This window comes from Armigeres subalbatus, chromosome 2 (genome assembly GCF_024139115.2).
Source record: "Armigeres subalbatus isolate Guangzhou_Male chromosome 2, GZ_Asu_2, whole genome shotgun sequence".
NCBI classification, from domain to species: Eukaryota; Metazoa; Arthropoda; class Insecta; order Diptera; family Culicidae; genus Armigeres; species Armigeres subalbatus.
In genome coordinates, this window is record NC_085140.1 from 122651931 (window position 1) to 122669233 (window position 17303).

Consider the following 17303-nt stretch of genomic DNA (forward strand, 5'->3'; position numbering starts at 1 on the left):
CGATAAGCCCCTATTTAAACCAGCCCAAACCATCAAACGACACCCAAAATATGAAACATCATCGACTGAGCCTGGCGGAGCAAAATCATTTTTGAACCACCCTAGTTAGTTTGCTGCTATCGGTGCCGCCGGTGTTTACATTCGCTCCGCGATCAGTTTTTCATAGTTTTTTTCGGGCAAAAATAGCAGTTTTTATAAAGTTTTCGGTTCAAACAAGTGACTGATTTCAAAAAGTGATGTTTCACTTGCATTCCATCAACATTTCGGGCTGCTCATGTGCGAAGAAGTGAGTAAAAACTTAATTTTTCCAATGCCCTTTGAGCAGAAGTGAAGTGCAGTGATAACCCCACCAAATCGCGAACGGCTATTAAATTGGCACAAGATTGCTGATTTATGATAAAATTCGTGCCGAAATACATAGGATTCTTCGGAGAAATATGTTCATTATCACGGGAAGTGAATAAATATGCTGTGAACAGGTTAGTAATTCGAATATTGAACTTTTGTTCGAAGCTGTTCTATGCATTCGAATGTTTGTGGGAGAGGAGTGCGGGAGGTGTGGGGTTGACCCGTGGAAGGTCAGGTGCCATATTGACGGCCATCGTGGTACTCTTCCAACTATGTCCTTAATGGCCTTTTTTTCCGGGGACAACTGATTAACCAGTGTCCAGAATCCAGTGTGAATCAAAAATTGGGATCCATCCAGATCGAATGCAACTTGTTGCGAAGGAATCGGTCCAGAAAAGTGGTTTTTACAGCAGTTTAAATTTGACGTCAGGGACGGGAAGGTTAAGAATATTAGCACAAATGATTTGATACGCTTATTATTAATTAAAACTCTATCAATGTGTTGTGGCTTTCATATTCCTAGAAAAAAAAAATGAATTCCTGAAATTAAAATAATTAAAAGGAATGCCCAACAAACGTACCAAACGTACCTTGAATAACATGAAGGAAAATATTTGACATTGGGATTTTTCAAAAGATTTAATGAGTGCCAATGTTATTCAATGAATCAAGGCCTACATTTATTAAAATTTATAAATTTTTTCTACCTCTTGAAAGTCAAAAAGGCACTCACTCGGCCTTCATTACTGAGCGCAAAATACTGGATAAAGTATCGTAAATATGGATTTTTGGGAAAGATAGTCTTATCCCAAATTGTAAATGCTGTCGTGTTTTTGGCTGTGCATACTTTTCATTATTTAAGGAAGAATTCGCTATTCAATATTGCATGTTTCAGCTGATCACATTATCTGTCCAATAATCTGTAGTTAATAAGTTTATCAAATAACTTACAGCAGATCCAGGCTTCATGGGAGTAGCCCCTGGCAATGGTGTAATCACATGTCCTCCAGTTTCAGTCTGCCAGAAGGTATCCACAATCGAACACTTCTCATTGCCCACCACCTTGTAGTACCACATCCACGCTTCTGGGTTGATCGGCTCACCGACACTTCCAAGAACTCTGTAAATGCAATCAGACATAAATCAATACTGTCTATCCTTGCTACTCAACAGCCTTACTTCAACGTGGAAAGATCATGCTTCGACACGGGCCCGTCGCCGAACTTCATCAACGACCGCAATGCCGTTGGTGCGGTGTAGAACTGTGTGACCTTGTACTTGTCTATCACTTCCCAGTAGCGATCATTATCCGGGAAGAATGGAGTGCCCTCGAACATCACCGACGTGGCACCATTCGCCAGTGGTCCGTACAGCACGTAGGTATGACCGGTGATCCAACCGATGTCGGCAGTGCACCAGTAAACGTCATGGGGTTTGTAATCGAAAACGATCTTGAACGTCGTCGCAGCATACATCAGGTACCCGGCTGTGGTGTGTAGAACGCCCTTTGGTTTTCCCGTCGATCCGCTGGTGTACAACATGAACAGCGGATCTTCCGCTGCCATCCACTCAGGATAGCAAGCCGCTTCCGCTTCTTCCATTTCCTGATGCCACCAGTAGTCACGGTCATCCGTCCACGGAGTCTGAAATTATAGACCCCAATCAAATACCTCATTCTGTACTACAAAATTTGTCCGACTTACATCGAAGACGCCATCCCAATCCGGCTTACCGGGTGTTACCCGGTTAATGTGCGCCACGACAATACAGCTCTCTACGTGATGTCCCAATTCTTCGGCTTTGGCTATCGCGTGATCGCAGAGATCCTTCAGGTGTAGAATTTTCTCCCCTCGCCATGCTCCGTCAGCGGTGATCAACACCTTCGCCTGACAATCATGCATGCGTTCAGCCAGCGAATCCGACGAGAAGCCTGCGAACTGAATCGATCCCAACATCCCACAGTGAGTTATCTGCGTTGATGGGGTTCCCAAAAGGAGAATCCAAAACTTACCACTACTGAGTGCACGGCACCGATACGAGCGCAGGCCAACATAGCGACCGGCAATTCCATCGTCATGGGCATGTAGATGGACACGCGATCGCCCTTCTGGACGCCGCGAGCCTTGAGGACGTTGGCAAAGCGACATACCTCTTCGAGCAGCTTGCGATACGTAAGGCGACTGTAGTCGTCTGGGTGGTTTCCTTCCCTGTGAAGAATGGGAAATGACGAGACAAAAAATGTGTATTAAATGTTTTTGGTCAAGGTGCAGAACGGTGAATAACAAACATTTTTGAGAAAACGAGCTTAATTTTTTTTACTGATAGGGAGTGATCCCACGATCTTTCTTATCATTTTTGATTATTCAATATTTTGTTTACGATGCATACGCTAACATATGTTTAATATTTTTCGGAGCGAATGAGTAGGTACCGTAAAAACAAACTGCGCAATAAACATGCGAAATCTTTCAATGCGATCGTCCACATTGATCCTCATTACATAATTGTTGCTTTTGAAAAGTTAAAATCACTGCGTAATTTACAAACATTTAGCAACGTGAATTAGTGCTTGACATGTTGATGCAATTTGCTGTGAATGACTAATCGAAGCTAATAACTGAGCGACTATCAAACGCAAGTTGTGATCTAATCAGGTTTGGTAATCGTTGTCCATGATCAGCTTAATTCGTTGTAAGTTTTGTCCTTCAAGTTGAATTTTATTATAATGTATATTAGAGTATATTTCACCTCCAAGGAAAATAGTATGCCCACACCACATGTATTAGATAGTTCACCATTGTCATTGAACTTTTGTAATATAGTGATAACAACGGCAGGAAATAATTTCCTATCATCAAAAAGGGGAGGTCAAGCATCATCAACAGAGAACCACGTCCTGATCCTGAATAAACACTTCGCGATGGTGTGAATCATGTTACTCAATTCGAACTCACAACCCTCGTTTTACATGCCCTGTCTTGAAGCTGCTTTCACGATTCACGATGCTTCGTGTGATATATGCGATAGCATCTCCTGCACTAGTGAAGTGACAGTCTGTTATTATCATCCTTTGCACAGTATTTCAGGGTCAACGAGCTACAAGTAGGAAAGTGTGGGCATCCTTTTTCAAACCTGAGAAGCGGTGTCTCATATCAAATAGAAGTGGTTATGGTGGCATTGACACCACAGCGAATGGAGTCTTCGCGTATTAGGAGATAAAAATAATTATTCAAAGTTTGATTGCACAAAAATAAAGAATCCATTCACGTTTCATTTGAACTCTATAAACAGGTGCGATGTCTTCCTGTGATATGGGCATATAACATATAAGAAACATTATTCAACGTATGAGACGAGCCGGCCTCAGGCTTAGAGGTGTGCGCCACCGCGCCACGCCGCCGCCGCCGGCAGTTTTTGGCACGCCGCCGCCGCCGACATTTTTGCATCGGCGCGCCGCCGTTTAAAAATTGTCACGCCGCTTATCTATAATTTTCCACGCCGATACAAATTTGAAGATGTCCGCAGAATTTTGGAAGTGGAAGTGGAAATTCTGAACATTCAATGGATTTTCTGTATAATTTCCTGATCCATCACGTTGAAACACCAGAGATTTTTCCGTGAAGATACCAATGATTTCCATGTAAATCCCATACAATTTCTACTTGAATTTTTGAAAATCACTCCGTAAAAACTAAGAAAAACTTTGTGTGTAAATTGCGAAGGATTTCTCTTTGAAATCCAAAGAATTTACCATTGAAATTAATTTTTGAATGAAAAAAGGCGTTCAGCAGAAAGCCATATGGAAGGAGATCACAAGGCTGAAAGTTGTTTCGCCGAATATGTCGTTTAACCGAAAAGACTATTTGGTAGAAGCCTATCCGAGCAAAGATTGAGAGCAAATCGATAACTTGTTTCAATGTTGTGAAATAATGGATTATTATTACTTAACTTGATATCTTTTTGGTCGTTTTAACGGTTGAGTAACAAAACGTATAGCAGAAAAGTCTTACTGTGACATCAAATCGAAAGCTATTCCTGCTGTCATTGAGAGCAAATAGAAAACTAATTTTGATATTGGTTTCCGATAACAAAACAAGTACACAGTTTGATGTCATATCATGCAGTTTAGTAATCTACAGCAAAATTAGATCAAAATATGTAATCAATCATGATTATTCATATTTGAAAACAAATTATGAATCAATTTTAAGTCAAAATCAAAATATGTTTTATATATGCACTCATTACATTTTCAGACTTTGCTAGGGTATCTAGCATAGAATGTCATTTGGTCGGATAGTTTCTTTGGCTGAAAGAAATGGTTAGATGAATAGCTTAATAGGCCGAAATAGTCATTTGGTCGAAAGGGCCATTTGACCGAAATGAACATTCGATCGAAAGTTCGGCTGAATCGGTCATTTTGGATATTTTCAACACATTAACGGGAGAATCTTTTGAATTTCGTCAGAAAATTCTTCAAGTTTTTTCAAGAATATTCATTTGGAAATTATTTTCAAAGTTTTCACAGGAAGTTGTTCAAAATTTCCTTAGGAAAATATTCAGAATATGCACGGAAAGTTCTGTTGAGAATTTTTCGAAATTTACACTTCCTCAATCTAGATCATTTAAGATGGTTAGTTTTTTTTATTCTTTATTAGATTGCTTTTTTTCGCAGGGAGAAGTTCATCACTAGACGGCTAGATTGGCAAAGCCAACTTTAAAACAGATTTTTTTTGCAATATCCGCGGGAGACTGTAGAATTTTCACGAGAAAAACTCCGGCATTTCCAATTCTTCAAAGTTTCTGCAGAAGATGGTTCAAAATGTAGATTTCAACGAAAAATTCTTTGGAAAATTGCTCGGAATTTTCAAGAAATGTTTTTGGATTACTTCAAAACATTCTTTCTATTTTCGATAAGAAATTCTTGGGAAATTCCATTGACGGAAGGCGACAGACGGGTAATTTGGCACAGAAAGCCGTTTGTCCTAACAGGTCGTCTGGCCGAAAAGATTCGTTGGCCGAAAATGCTGTTTGGCCGAAAAGGTTTTTGACAGAATGGGCCATTTAGCGGAAAATGTCATTTGACCATTGAACAAAATTTCGTAGCCTCTCTACTTTTAAGTCGATACTGGCTTTTAGGCCAAAAGTAATCTAGCCGAGTACCATTAGCAGAACTAAGCGTTTAACGGTAACTGTTATCTGGTCGAAACAGGTTTGACAGAAAATGTAGTTGAATCGTAAGCGACGTACAGGAACATTTGGCCGGATTTTGACCGTAACAGTTTGTCCTAACAGGCTGGAAAAGTCGTTTGACTGAATACCCAACAAACAATTAGGGCTGAATAAGCTAGTTTTTTATTGTAGAAGACCATTTTTGGTTGAATAAGTGCTCTATCAGCTCACAATGTTTATTACAAAAAATGCCGGTTGATTGTCATTTGGGAAAAAGAGCCATTTGGCCCAAAAATGTCCTGTCTGCAAGACAACCTTCTTCAAAACGTGTCGTTTGACGGAATTGAATAAAAAAACAAGTTCGGCCGAATAGGTCATTTGACAGAAATTGCCATTTGGCCGGAAGGGTATTTTGCAGAAAGGATATTTTCGTGTCAAATGACCATTCCTACCACACGGCATTTTCGGTCTAATGATTTATTTGGTTAAATGATTTTTTCGGCCTAATTACCAGTTCGGCCGAATGTTCCTTTTGGCTGTATGTCGCTTTCGACCAAACTACATTTTTTGTCAAACCATTTTCGACCTGATAATAGTTGCGGATAAACGGTTAAGTTCAGCTTAATAGGATTTGATTAGATGACCTATTCGGCCAAACGACCTGTTAGGGTAAACGATTTTTTCGGCCAAATTATCAGTTCGGCCGCTTGACGCTTTCGGCCAACTGAATTTCCCAAGAATGTCTTATGGACAATACACTAGTCGTTCGATAACTGCAACATGTTTTCGTTTTAGTTAGCGAATGCAGTTCTAAACGTTCTAAACGTCCAACTATTGTCACGTCCGACAACTTCAGATGCAATATAAGTGCATTTGATTGTTCAGCGCAATGCAGCTATCATCGAATTTAAAATCGTTTCGAAGTTTAGCGGTCCGATAACTACAAAACTGATGTAACTATTAAATTGCAGTTAGAAAGCATTGCAGTTGAATAAGTTTCAGTTGTCAAACATCTATTGTACAAAGAATTTCCTAAAATTCCTTAAAATTCCGAACAATTTTCCGTTTAAATGCAAAGATTTTTCATATTAAAATCTACATTTTGAACAATCATTTGCGGAAATTCTATTAAAGTTCCCGTCAAATTCCGGAGACTAATTATTTTAGTCTGAGCAAGCCAACGTTAAAACACCCATTCTATCAGTCGCACTTTCCTACAATTATGAAGTAAATTTCGAAGAATACTCCACAGAAACTCGACAAGAACTTTCCGTGTATATTCCGAGGATTTTCCTGTAGAAATTTAGAACAATTTCTCGTGAAAATTCTGACGAGTTTCTCTTGGTAATTCCATAGATTTGTCTAAACTTCAGAGTAGTTCCCGAGGAAAATTACAATTAACTGCATATTATTCGGCAACTCGAAAACCTTTTTTTTGTTGAATATCTTGGCTGTGCATATGCACAGCACATGTTTCAAAATGGACAAATTGATATGAAATTTGCGAAAAAGAATCCACGTGTCTTGGAGGGACTGGAACTCTCAACCTCCTACTCTCTAGATAGGCGTGATATCCCCTACTCCATCCCCTAGGTCACATTTGCGGAAAAGCTATCAGAGTACAAACCTCCATCGCGGTTAGTTTTTTTTTTTGCAAATTGAATATGGGTCTGTTCAAATATTACGTAACGCAATAGGGGGTGGGGGTTATTTATTTTTTGTTACGATTTGTTACGCAAAATATGGGGGTGGGGGTCTCTCGAAATTTTGTTACGCGTAACAACAGAAAAAAATATTTATATATTTTTGAAAAGTATTTATTATCTTTAAAATAGCATGAAAGATATAAAAAAAATTAAATTATTGTTTCGTGCTTCAAATTGTACCAAAATTCAGATTTTTCCCAAAAAAACAGCATTTGTTACGCGTTACGCATAGGGGTGGGGGTACTTCTGAAAAGTGTTACAGATTGTTACGAGGGGGTGGGGGGTTCTTTAAAATAACGTTTTTCGCGTTACGTAATATTTGAACAGGCCCTATCTTTCGGATGCTTGATTTGTCCTAAATAATTTCCAAATAAATATTTAGAAAAAAGGCAAAAAAATTAAGGGACGTGATAAAAAAAAAAGCCACGCCGATGCACGCCGCCGCCGCCGCCGACTAAAATGGCTATCGGCGTGACGCCGAAAACGCCGCCGCCGCCGACCAAAATTCTGACGAACGCCGCCGCCGATGAATATTGGACCGGCGCACACCTCTACTCAGGCTGAAAGTTCAACTGAAAAAATCAACGCTATGAACGCATAAGCTTTGGCTCATTCGCCATTGATTATTAATACGTTGCCTAATATTGCTGGTTTGCTGTAAAACATTTTTATCTGTTAGATGTCACGAGAATATGGAATCTAGTTAGAAGAACTGAAATGAAAATGGCGATGAAAATGTTTAAACAGAAAAATTGGTGTAGCTTTAAAACTGCGACCCAACAGAGTTTGATATAGGTACCGTCGTCGGCGGTGACAACGGGTCAAGTGGGGGTGAGAATGGGTCACTGTTTCAACTACTTAGAATGCTTGTAGAATGGATTGAATGTATCTAAGGGCAAGAAGACAAAAATATAGGAAATCTTTTTGAACGATTTTGCTCTACGACCTCCAGGCTGCCTGTGATAGCGATGACCCATTCTCACCCCCCAGACCCATTGTCACCCCCGATGGCGGTATAAGAAACAAAATCATGTGAGATCAAAGCACACACACAGTAAACTCAGATTACTGGGATCGGTAAAATTTTACCGCAAAACGCCTGCCTCTGACTCCGAATAAATAGTAATTTAAGTACTACACTCAACCTACCAAAACCTGTATAAGAACTGCGTATATTCGAAATTGTCAGATTCTGATTCAAAACAAGTAAACTCACTAACAAATATTGAAAAAGAAGCTTGTAAGGTCTCATGCAATATTTTTCAGCACGAGTTGTAAGTGCCTTGTTGCATAAATACTACGGCAATCCTCGTTGTATTAATCTTCGAGGACTCGTACCATTTATAAGAAGTTATATACAACATTAGCAAAAAAGCACGATTGTCGTTCCCAACGCAGGCGAGACTGCATGAGTGATTCTAGACCATGCGAGTCCGTGACGGTTAATATTACGTGAACTGAATAGAGTTTTGCTACGAGTTGCACACCATATTTGCAACGACGAAAAATGAGCTTCAATAAGATAAATCGGACCCTCCTTAGCCATGCGGTAAGATGCGTGGCTACAAAGCAAGACCATGCTGGGTGGCTGGGTTCGATTCTCGGTGCCGGTCTAGGCAATTTTCGGTTTGAAAATTGTCTCGACTTCCCTGAGCATAAAAGTATCATCGTGTTAGCATCCGAGCCTCTTGAAAGGAGGCTTCCGAGCCTCTTGAAAGGAGGCTTCCGAACCTCTTGAAAGGAGGCTTCCGAGCCTCTTGAAAGGAGCCTTCCGAGCCTCTTGAAAGGAGGCTTCCGAGCCTCTTGAAAGGAGGCTTCCGAACCTCTTGAAAGGAGGCTTCCGAGCCTCTTGAAAGGAGGCTTCCGAGCCTCTTGAGAGGAGGCTTCCGAGCCTCTTGAAGGAGGCTTCCGAGCCTCTTTAAAGGAGGTTTCCGAGCCTTTTGAAAGGAGGCTTCCGAGCCTCTTGAAAGGAGGCTTCCGAGCCTCTTGAAAGGAGGCTTCCAAGCCTTTTGAAAGGAGGCTTCTGAGTCTCTTGAAAGGAGGCTTCTGAGTCTCTTGAAAGGAGGCTCTGAGCCTCTTGAAAGGAGGCTTCCAGAGCCTCTTGAAAATGGCTTCCGAGCCTCTTGAAAGGAGGCTTCCGAGCCTCTTGAAAGGAGGCTTCCGAGCCTCTTGAAAGGAGGCTTCCGAGCCTCTTGAAAGGAGGCTCCCGAACCTCTTGAAAGGAGGCTTCCGAGCCTCTTGAAAGGAGGCTTCCGAGCCTCTTGAAAGGAGGCTTCCGAGCCTCTTGAAAGGAGGCTTCCGAGCCTCTTGAAAGTAGGCTTCCGAGCCTTTTGAAAGGAGGCTTCCGAGCCTCTTGAAAGGAGGCTTCCGAGCCTCTTGAAAGGAGGCTTCCGAGCCTCTTGAAAGGAGGCTTCCGAGCCTCTTGAAAGGAGGCTTCCGAGCCTCTTGAAAGAAGGCTTCCGAGCCTCTTGAAAGGAGGCTTCCGAGCTTCTTGAAAGGAGGCTTCCGAGCCTTTTGAAAGGAGGCATCCCAGTCTCGTGAAACGAGGCTTCACAGGCTCTTGAAAGTAGGCTTTCGAGTCTTCCCGAAGGACGAAGCTTTCGAGCCTCATGAAAAGAAGCTTAGGAGTTTTTGAAAGGAGGCTTCCAAGCCTTTTTCAATGAGTCATTGAGCTTTTCGGAAAAGCCTTCAAGCATCTCAGATGGATGCTTCCAAACCTTTAGATTCTAGATTAAAGTCACTCAATTTTTTGTCTTTTTGTCCTGGTTGTAATGAGCGGGATTCAAAAGGTTTAGATTGTTAAATATCTTGGCTGTGCATATGCGCAGCACATGTTTCGAAATGGACAAATCGATATGAAACTTGCGAAAAAGAATCCACGTGTCTTGGAGGGACTCGAACCCTCAACCTACTACTCTCTAGATAGGCGTGATAACCCCTACACAACAAGGCCACTTAAAGGACACGTTTGCGGAAAAGCTATCAGAATCCGAGTACCAACCTCCACCGCGGTTAGCTCTTTTTTTGCAAATCGAATATCTTCCGGATGCTATTTAATAAAAAAAATGATTTTGGTACGGCCGAGTTGCCGAATAATATTCAATTAATTGTAATCAAAAGTCGGTCTTCCACCATCATTAGTCGTCTGAGTACACCGCGTAGAGCAATCACAGTCATCAAATGCTTTAGTCAAGAGAGCCTATGGCACAGCAGAGTATATATACAAATCCGCCCAGCCCGTTATTGGGGCCATAGAGTGTGATGCTCTCGAATAATAAAAAAAGGTGTGCTCGCTTGACTGTGGATATACAACAGTAAAGCACATGTGGCGATTAGACAAATCAACCATCCGAAAGATATTCAATTTCCGAAAAGAGCTAACCGCGGTGGAGGTTCTTCTTCTTATTGACATTACATCCCACACTGGGACAGAGCCGCCTCGCAGCTTAGTGTTCACTAAGCACTTCCACAGCTATTAACTGCGAGGTTTCCGTATTACCATTTTTGCATTCGTATATCATGAGGCTAGCACGATGATACTTTTATGCCCGGGAATCGAACCCAGCCACCCTCAGCATTGTCTTGCTTTGTAGCCGTGCGTCTGTGGAGGTGGGTACTCGGATTCTGATTACTTTTCCGCAAACGTGACCTTTAAGTGGTCTTGTTGTGTAAGGGTTATCAAACCTATCTAGAGAGTAGGAGGTAGAGGGTTCGAGTCCCTCCAAGACACGTGGATTCTTTTTCGCAAATTTCATATCAATATGTCCATTTCCAAACATGTGCTGTGTATATACACAGCCAAGATATTTAACAAAAAAATGATTTTCGTACGGCCGAGTTGCCGAATAATATGCAATTAATTGAGGCTTAGATTATTGATTGCCATGCATAATATAACGTTTCGGTCTGGGGTGGGATCTTCTTCAGGGCTTCCTGGAGCGAAACGTCGATTGAATTAAAGTGTCAACGCTATTATTCACAACTGAAACTAAGAACTACAAAATTCGCAGTCGTAATCCATGTACTATGTTTCAATAAGTTTTTATTAAAATTGTAATACATCCACTATTATGCATTTTGAGTCGAAGTGGGGGGGCCGGGGCCGGCAAAGGTAGCCCTAGGGGTATAGATACCCTAGGTTGAAAACCGCTGCATTATTGGAACAGTTTACGTTCCACGTTGTACCATAATGGTCATCCGAAACTTTATAAAAAGTCATTTAATCATCGTATAATGTTCTGTGGAATTAAGCTTTAACATATCAACTGCCTTTGTTGCAATTCTGAGATCAGTCGAGCATACCGAACCAATTTCCTGAACGAAAGAGGGACGGAGGTGTATTTTCCTACGTATTTTGGCTGAAACCACCATACAAACTTCAAATCAAATGCGCCAGCTTATGCAACAAGCGATTGAGCTGAAATTTTCAAAGATTGATTTTCTTACCCAAAGGCACAATCCTGGGGGGAGCCCCGTAGAATTCGACAACTTTTTTTCTCCACATACAAGACTGCGCCACTCTAGTGGGGACGTCATCTGGACTTGAGCCATCTGTGGGTTTTTGGTTCGTGTTCCGGATGCCAAACGTAGCAAAATGGACCAGAAGGCTACGAAGTTGGTGTTCGTTGGCTATTCAAACGAGCACTAGGGTTACCGTTTCCTAGACCCACAAAGGGGCTTCGTCACCATAAGTCGGGACGCAAAGTTTCTGGAACATGGCAATGGATCATCTTCCGCCGAATTTCCGGCTCCAGGCAAGAATCCGGTCGCTAATAGCGAGATACAGCTGAAACCCTCCAAGGAGGAGATAGCAGAGCATGCGGAAAGTAACAATTTGGGGACTGACGAATATTTTGAAGCTGCGGATCAAGAGACAGAAGCTGCCGATTACGTTTGACAACCCCGTCGAGAAACGCGCGGAAAGGTTCCGCAACGTTTTGATGATTTCGTATTGGATTACAATGTGGGAATTGCTGCTTGCGCTACAGAAGAACCGGTAAATTTTCAACAGACCGTTGAAAGCTCGCAATGGCGTCGGGCCATGGACGACGAAATGAAGTCACATGAGCAGTGCGAAACATGGAGTCTAGTCCCATTGCCACCAGGAAGAAAGGCCGTGGGTTCACGGTGGGTTTATCGCCTGAAGCGGAACGAACGTAATGAAGTGGTGAAACATAAAGCTCGAATCATTACCAAGGGGTTTTTCCAACGCCATGGCATTTTTTGCACTGATAACGTGTCATGTCACTCTACGCATATTCCTGTCTGTAGCTGCCAAGAGAAGGTTAATCGTTCACCACTTCGACGTGAACACCGCCTACCTCTACGGAACGTTAGACGAGGAGGTGTACATGAAGCAGCCTGTCGAACACGAAGCAAAGGGAAAGGAGGAGATTGTGTGTCGGCTAAAACAGGCAGAGGAGGCAGAAATTGTGAAACTGTTCGCGAGTCTGCAAAACGATTTTCAAATGACCTGCCTAGGACAAGTATGCCATTTTTTTAGCCATGGAGGTGGATCGGGACGGTGATCGTTCCATATACGCTTGGGAACCTACATCGATAACCTGATCAATAGACACGGCATGGTTGACGCAAAACCAGCGAAATCGCCAATGGATGTTGGCTACCCGAAGGCAGAAGATTTGAGCCAGCTTCTGGACGATGTAACGGGATATCGAAGCCTCGTAGGAGGACTGCTCTACCTTGGTGTTGTTGCTAGGCCAGATATTGTAGCCAGCACAGTTATTCTAGGGCGGAAATTGGGTCCTAAAGCTCTACCTCTTGTATGGTTACAAACGATAGTGGATCGGTCAAGAATACTTGAACCGATGTTAGGAAAATTCTGGTAAAAGTCTAAATCAGTAAAAATAATATTTTTGTGTTTTAGGCATTTTAAGGCAAATTTTGGGCTCGCTGTGCAACATTTCAGAACCATCAGTCAAAAACGTCAGACCCATATATTAACTGTCAAAGGTTGAGTCAAGTGCCCTGAGGTGTTTTGCTCTTACGTTTCAATCATATTATTCCGTACGTCAAACAAGATCGAAAATGTCGAGGAAGCATTTTTCATCTATTTTTTAATTTAAAATTAAACAATGTTCCTTTCGACTTTTGAGTCGGAAGAAAATCTGACACGTTCAGGATGATTAACTTCATCGTTCCGTAAAAGAAAATCGAATATCGATTCTTCATTTTAGGACCCAATTATGTTATCCCACCGAAACGGATTAGACCGCAGCAAAGCGTTTACTTCGTTATGTGAAAGCAACTCGAAACTATGCAGTAAAGATAGGAGGAGATCCGAAATAGGATTTGGTCGGCTATTCCGATTCCGATTGGGCGGGCGATGTAAGCACGAGAAGATCAAATTCAGGTTCAGTGTTTTTGTTCGCTGGTGGACTGGTGTCTTGGGCTAGCAGACGGCAATCTAGTGTCACACTCTCGACCATAGAGGCGGAGTATGTGGCTCTAAGCAAGGCCTACCAGGAGGCCGTTTGGCTGCGGCAGCAACTGGGGAGCAACAAGTGAAGCCAACGATTATCATGGGAGACAATCAGTCGTGTTTAACCTTAGTGAGGAGTGAGAGGCAAAGTCGTCAGTCCAAGCACATCGACACGAAGCAACGGTTTGCGAACGAGCTGTGTGTTGCTAAGTGTCGTGTCCGGCGGGGACGGCTGAACGAATCAGCCATCTCCAGCTGCTGCTCGATTCGCAGCAGCTCGGTAGCCAACTTGATCCTGCAAAATACATCACAAAACTGAAGGCTAATATCGTTCATCTGTCACTCTCGCATCTGGTACTCATAGCTAATGTATATGTCCTCATATCTTGTCACACCCGTCTCAATTCCTACACTAAGGAGATAATTCTAAAATATTTCCCGATGGAGGAGATGTTAGCAGACGTGTTTACGAAGCCATTAGGACCGCTGAAGCACAAGTAGGATTGAGATCTATCAGTGAAGCAGCTCCACATTGAGGAGGAGTGTTAAGCGTGCAGTGTTGCACTGCTCTAAATAAGCGCACCTCTCCGTGTGCGTTCTACTGAGAATCCATTAACGGACGAGTACCATCGTCGGCTTGAGCGAGGGGCACTGCGGAGAATAGGACGAACATTGGTAGAGAAACAAGAGTCTGCCACCACTGCAACAAACCGGGCCATCTGCGCAGGAATTGCCGGAAGCTGCTTGGTTCCAAAAGGGATGGTGAAGGTAATCCGACACGGAAGCCGAAAAACGAAGGGGCGAGGGCCGCCCACAGCGATAGTCGCAGCGTAGCATTTACTGTCGGCGAGCAGTGTTTGTCGTGGGTCATTGACAGCGGAGCGAGTTCCCATATGACAAATGACAGGTCGTTTTTCGAGGAGTTTCTCAGCGGTTGGATAACAGTGGCCGATGGTAAAAAGACACAGAATCAGGGTGAAGGCAGAGGAGTTTTGTTCGGTGTTGATTCCGGTAACAAACCAGCCCGAATCACGATGGCGGAGGTTGAGTATGTTCCGGAGCTTTCTACTAGTCTCATTTACGTTGGCAAGCTAAGGGTGTGCTCGACGACACGAGTTGCCGGATAGTTTATTTGGCAATTTATGTTCGCAACTTTTTTTTATATGCACTGCAGTGAATTGATCCCGTAATTATCAATGTGAATGATCCCGTATTATGGGAAAACGTTTTTATTCTACGTTAAAAACTACACAGCCACTAAAAACAGCTAATTCAAACAAGTTTTCATTGGTGTGAAAAATGTTGTCTCCGACGTTATGAAATGTTAATTTGATAAGTTGAGTTTCCACACAAATAAAGAAGAAGAAGACATAGTAAGTAAACGATCTGTCAGCGAGCTGACTTCTCTTTCTCAGATTTCGATGATCGCGCGATCGTTCTGCGACTAGAGAAAACACGATCAGACGCACAGTTTACTATTACTTTCCTATAATTCCACGTCGTTCTGCTCTCTTAAACACATTTGGTCACGCATTAATTAATATATTTTCAACGACACAGAGTATAACAAAATAACACGGATCTCGAAATTGTTCTGCGCTCTAAAAACTTGTTCGATCCTACACTCACAAAACTCAAGAATAAGCATATTAGAAACAATAGCACCTAATGAAACTTAAGCACGTTAAAAATCTCTTGGCTGTCAATGGCTTCAAACGTTTAGCCAGCTTTAGGTATTTTTCCGAATTATCACTTTAGACATGTTAGTGTCATTCTTACGATACAATTTGATACACACAATTATTTATCAGCATTAACCTAAAACTACTGCAAATGAGATAATAAAATTTGCAGCATTGAATTGAATAATAGTAATGGAATACTTAAGGCAAATTTTGTGTTAAGCCCACTGTTCAGTTTACCTATCTTAATTTTTGAAAACCAGAAATCAACAAGTGAACAGATTTAAACAGCAGTCTCTTAAAAATCTCAGAGCAAGTATTTTTTTCTTCTTTTCGCGAACTTTTTTTTTGTGACATACAGCCGAACACTACATTTCACTAAGATATGCTTAACAAAGACATGTAGCAAACTCTGATTTATAACAACAGTGAATACCACCTGAAGCAGAAGATAGTTTTCCCAAAAAAACACGATATTAGTTAGCCATTCTGACGGATTTTCAAACGGGTAGTACTGGGTAGTACTAATTCTGGAACTCCCAGCGTTGAGGGCTTCTCAACGTTTCAATGATTATCTCTCTTTTTCTCTCATTAAGTTACAGTTGTAGTACAGAAACGAGTATGTCATACTTAAAATACTACTTACACTACGTTTGAAAATCATAAAGAAATGTTGAACAGAAAAAATGATATATGAAGCATGTAGTGTCTAAGTTTCATGACTAATAGCATGCCTAATCATATTCGCGAAGGTGATACTTTTATGCCTAGGGAAGTCGAGACAATTTCCAATCCGAAAATTGCCTAGACCGGCAGCGGGAATCGAACCCAGCCACCTTCAGCATGGTCTTGCTTTGTAGCCGCGCGTCTTACCGCACGGCTAAGGAGGGCCTCTGATTGACTAAACTACCACTGTAAATAGTTGGATACGCACCTTGAGAAGCGATCCCTTCGATTTGTATTCCGCTTATCTTATGTAATGATTCGCAATTAGCAATTAAAACACAGTTACTTTTGGTGCAATTATGCTCTACCCAAGAATAAAATGGCGGCAAAAACTCCGCGTTTGGTGGGTGACGATTTGTTTTTGATTTTTGTTGTTTTAATTTCAAAGCCTTTTTCCATTTCTATTTCCTAAAAGCTTACTGCCAAGTATCTGAACAGGATAAGATAAATTATTTCTACATTAATTACCTTTAAATCCATTTAGTAGGGTGGCTCAAAAACGCCTTTTCAAATTTTTTGATGGGCCGCCTTTTTATTCGGCTCTATTTGATGCTCTGATACTCTGGACAAAATTTCAGCCAAATCGGTCAACGTTTGGGCGGTGCTAAACTCTTTGGAAGTTTATATGAAAAAATGTATGCAGAAACATCCAAAAACAGTGATTTGCAGTTGGACGGCACAATTTACGATCAAGAACAATGATACTAATTCAGTTCTTGTAGAATTAAATACAGAATGTTATGCTGAAAACCGCGAGAGGCCCATCAAAAAAATTGGAAAAAGTTTTTCCCATACTAATTTGAGCCACCCTACCCTTTAGTTTAGTAATATCTCATGAGGTGGACGGATTTCGGTGCTATACGGATTTCGGTCCCGCACGGTATTGGGCTGTTCTCACCAAATTTGATTCCTTTCCAAAATCAGTCATTTTATGGTCCCATCACCAAGATCCAGGAAACTTATAGTAGTATATGCTGCACAGTACTGCCGTAATCTGAAAAAGTGAAGTATACGCCATTTTCTAAAAATGGTGTTAACGAGTACTACTCATCGAGTTCTTTAACAGAAAAATGAAAAACATGCATGTTGTAAAATGGCTGTTACGTCACTTTTCCAGATTACGGCAGAGTAGCAGCACATACATTTCTTCTAATCATCGTCAAAACGCACGACATTTGAACACTATATGGTTTACCGGAATAATCGCAATCAGAAACGACAAAATAT

The 17303-nt window shown here is 41.7% G+C and overlaps 1 protein-coding gene across 1 annotated transcript in view; it reads right to left on the minus strand.

Moving 5' to 3' along the window:
* Nucleotides 1-17303, minus strand: part of LOC134210779 (acetyl-coenzyme A synthetase) — a 55770-nt gene that overhangs the window by 20615 nt on the left and 17852 nt on the right. Inside the window, exons 2-5 of the mRNA XM_062687037.1 lie at nt 2360-2555; nt 2052-2285; nt 1528-1991; nt 1300-1468 (exon numbers count right to left, since the gene is read on the minus strand). Of these exons, the coding sequence (XP_062543021.1) occupies nt 1300-1468; nt 1528-1991; nt 2052-2285; nt 2360-2555 (1063 nt within the window). The remainder of the gene's footprint in view (nt 1-1299; nt 1469-1527; nt 1992-2051; nt 2286-2359; nt 2556-17303) is intronic.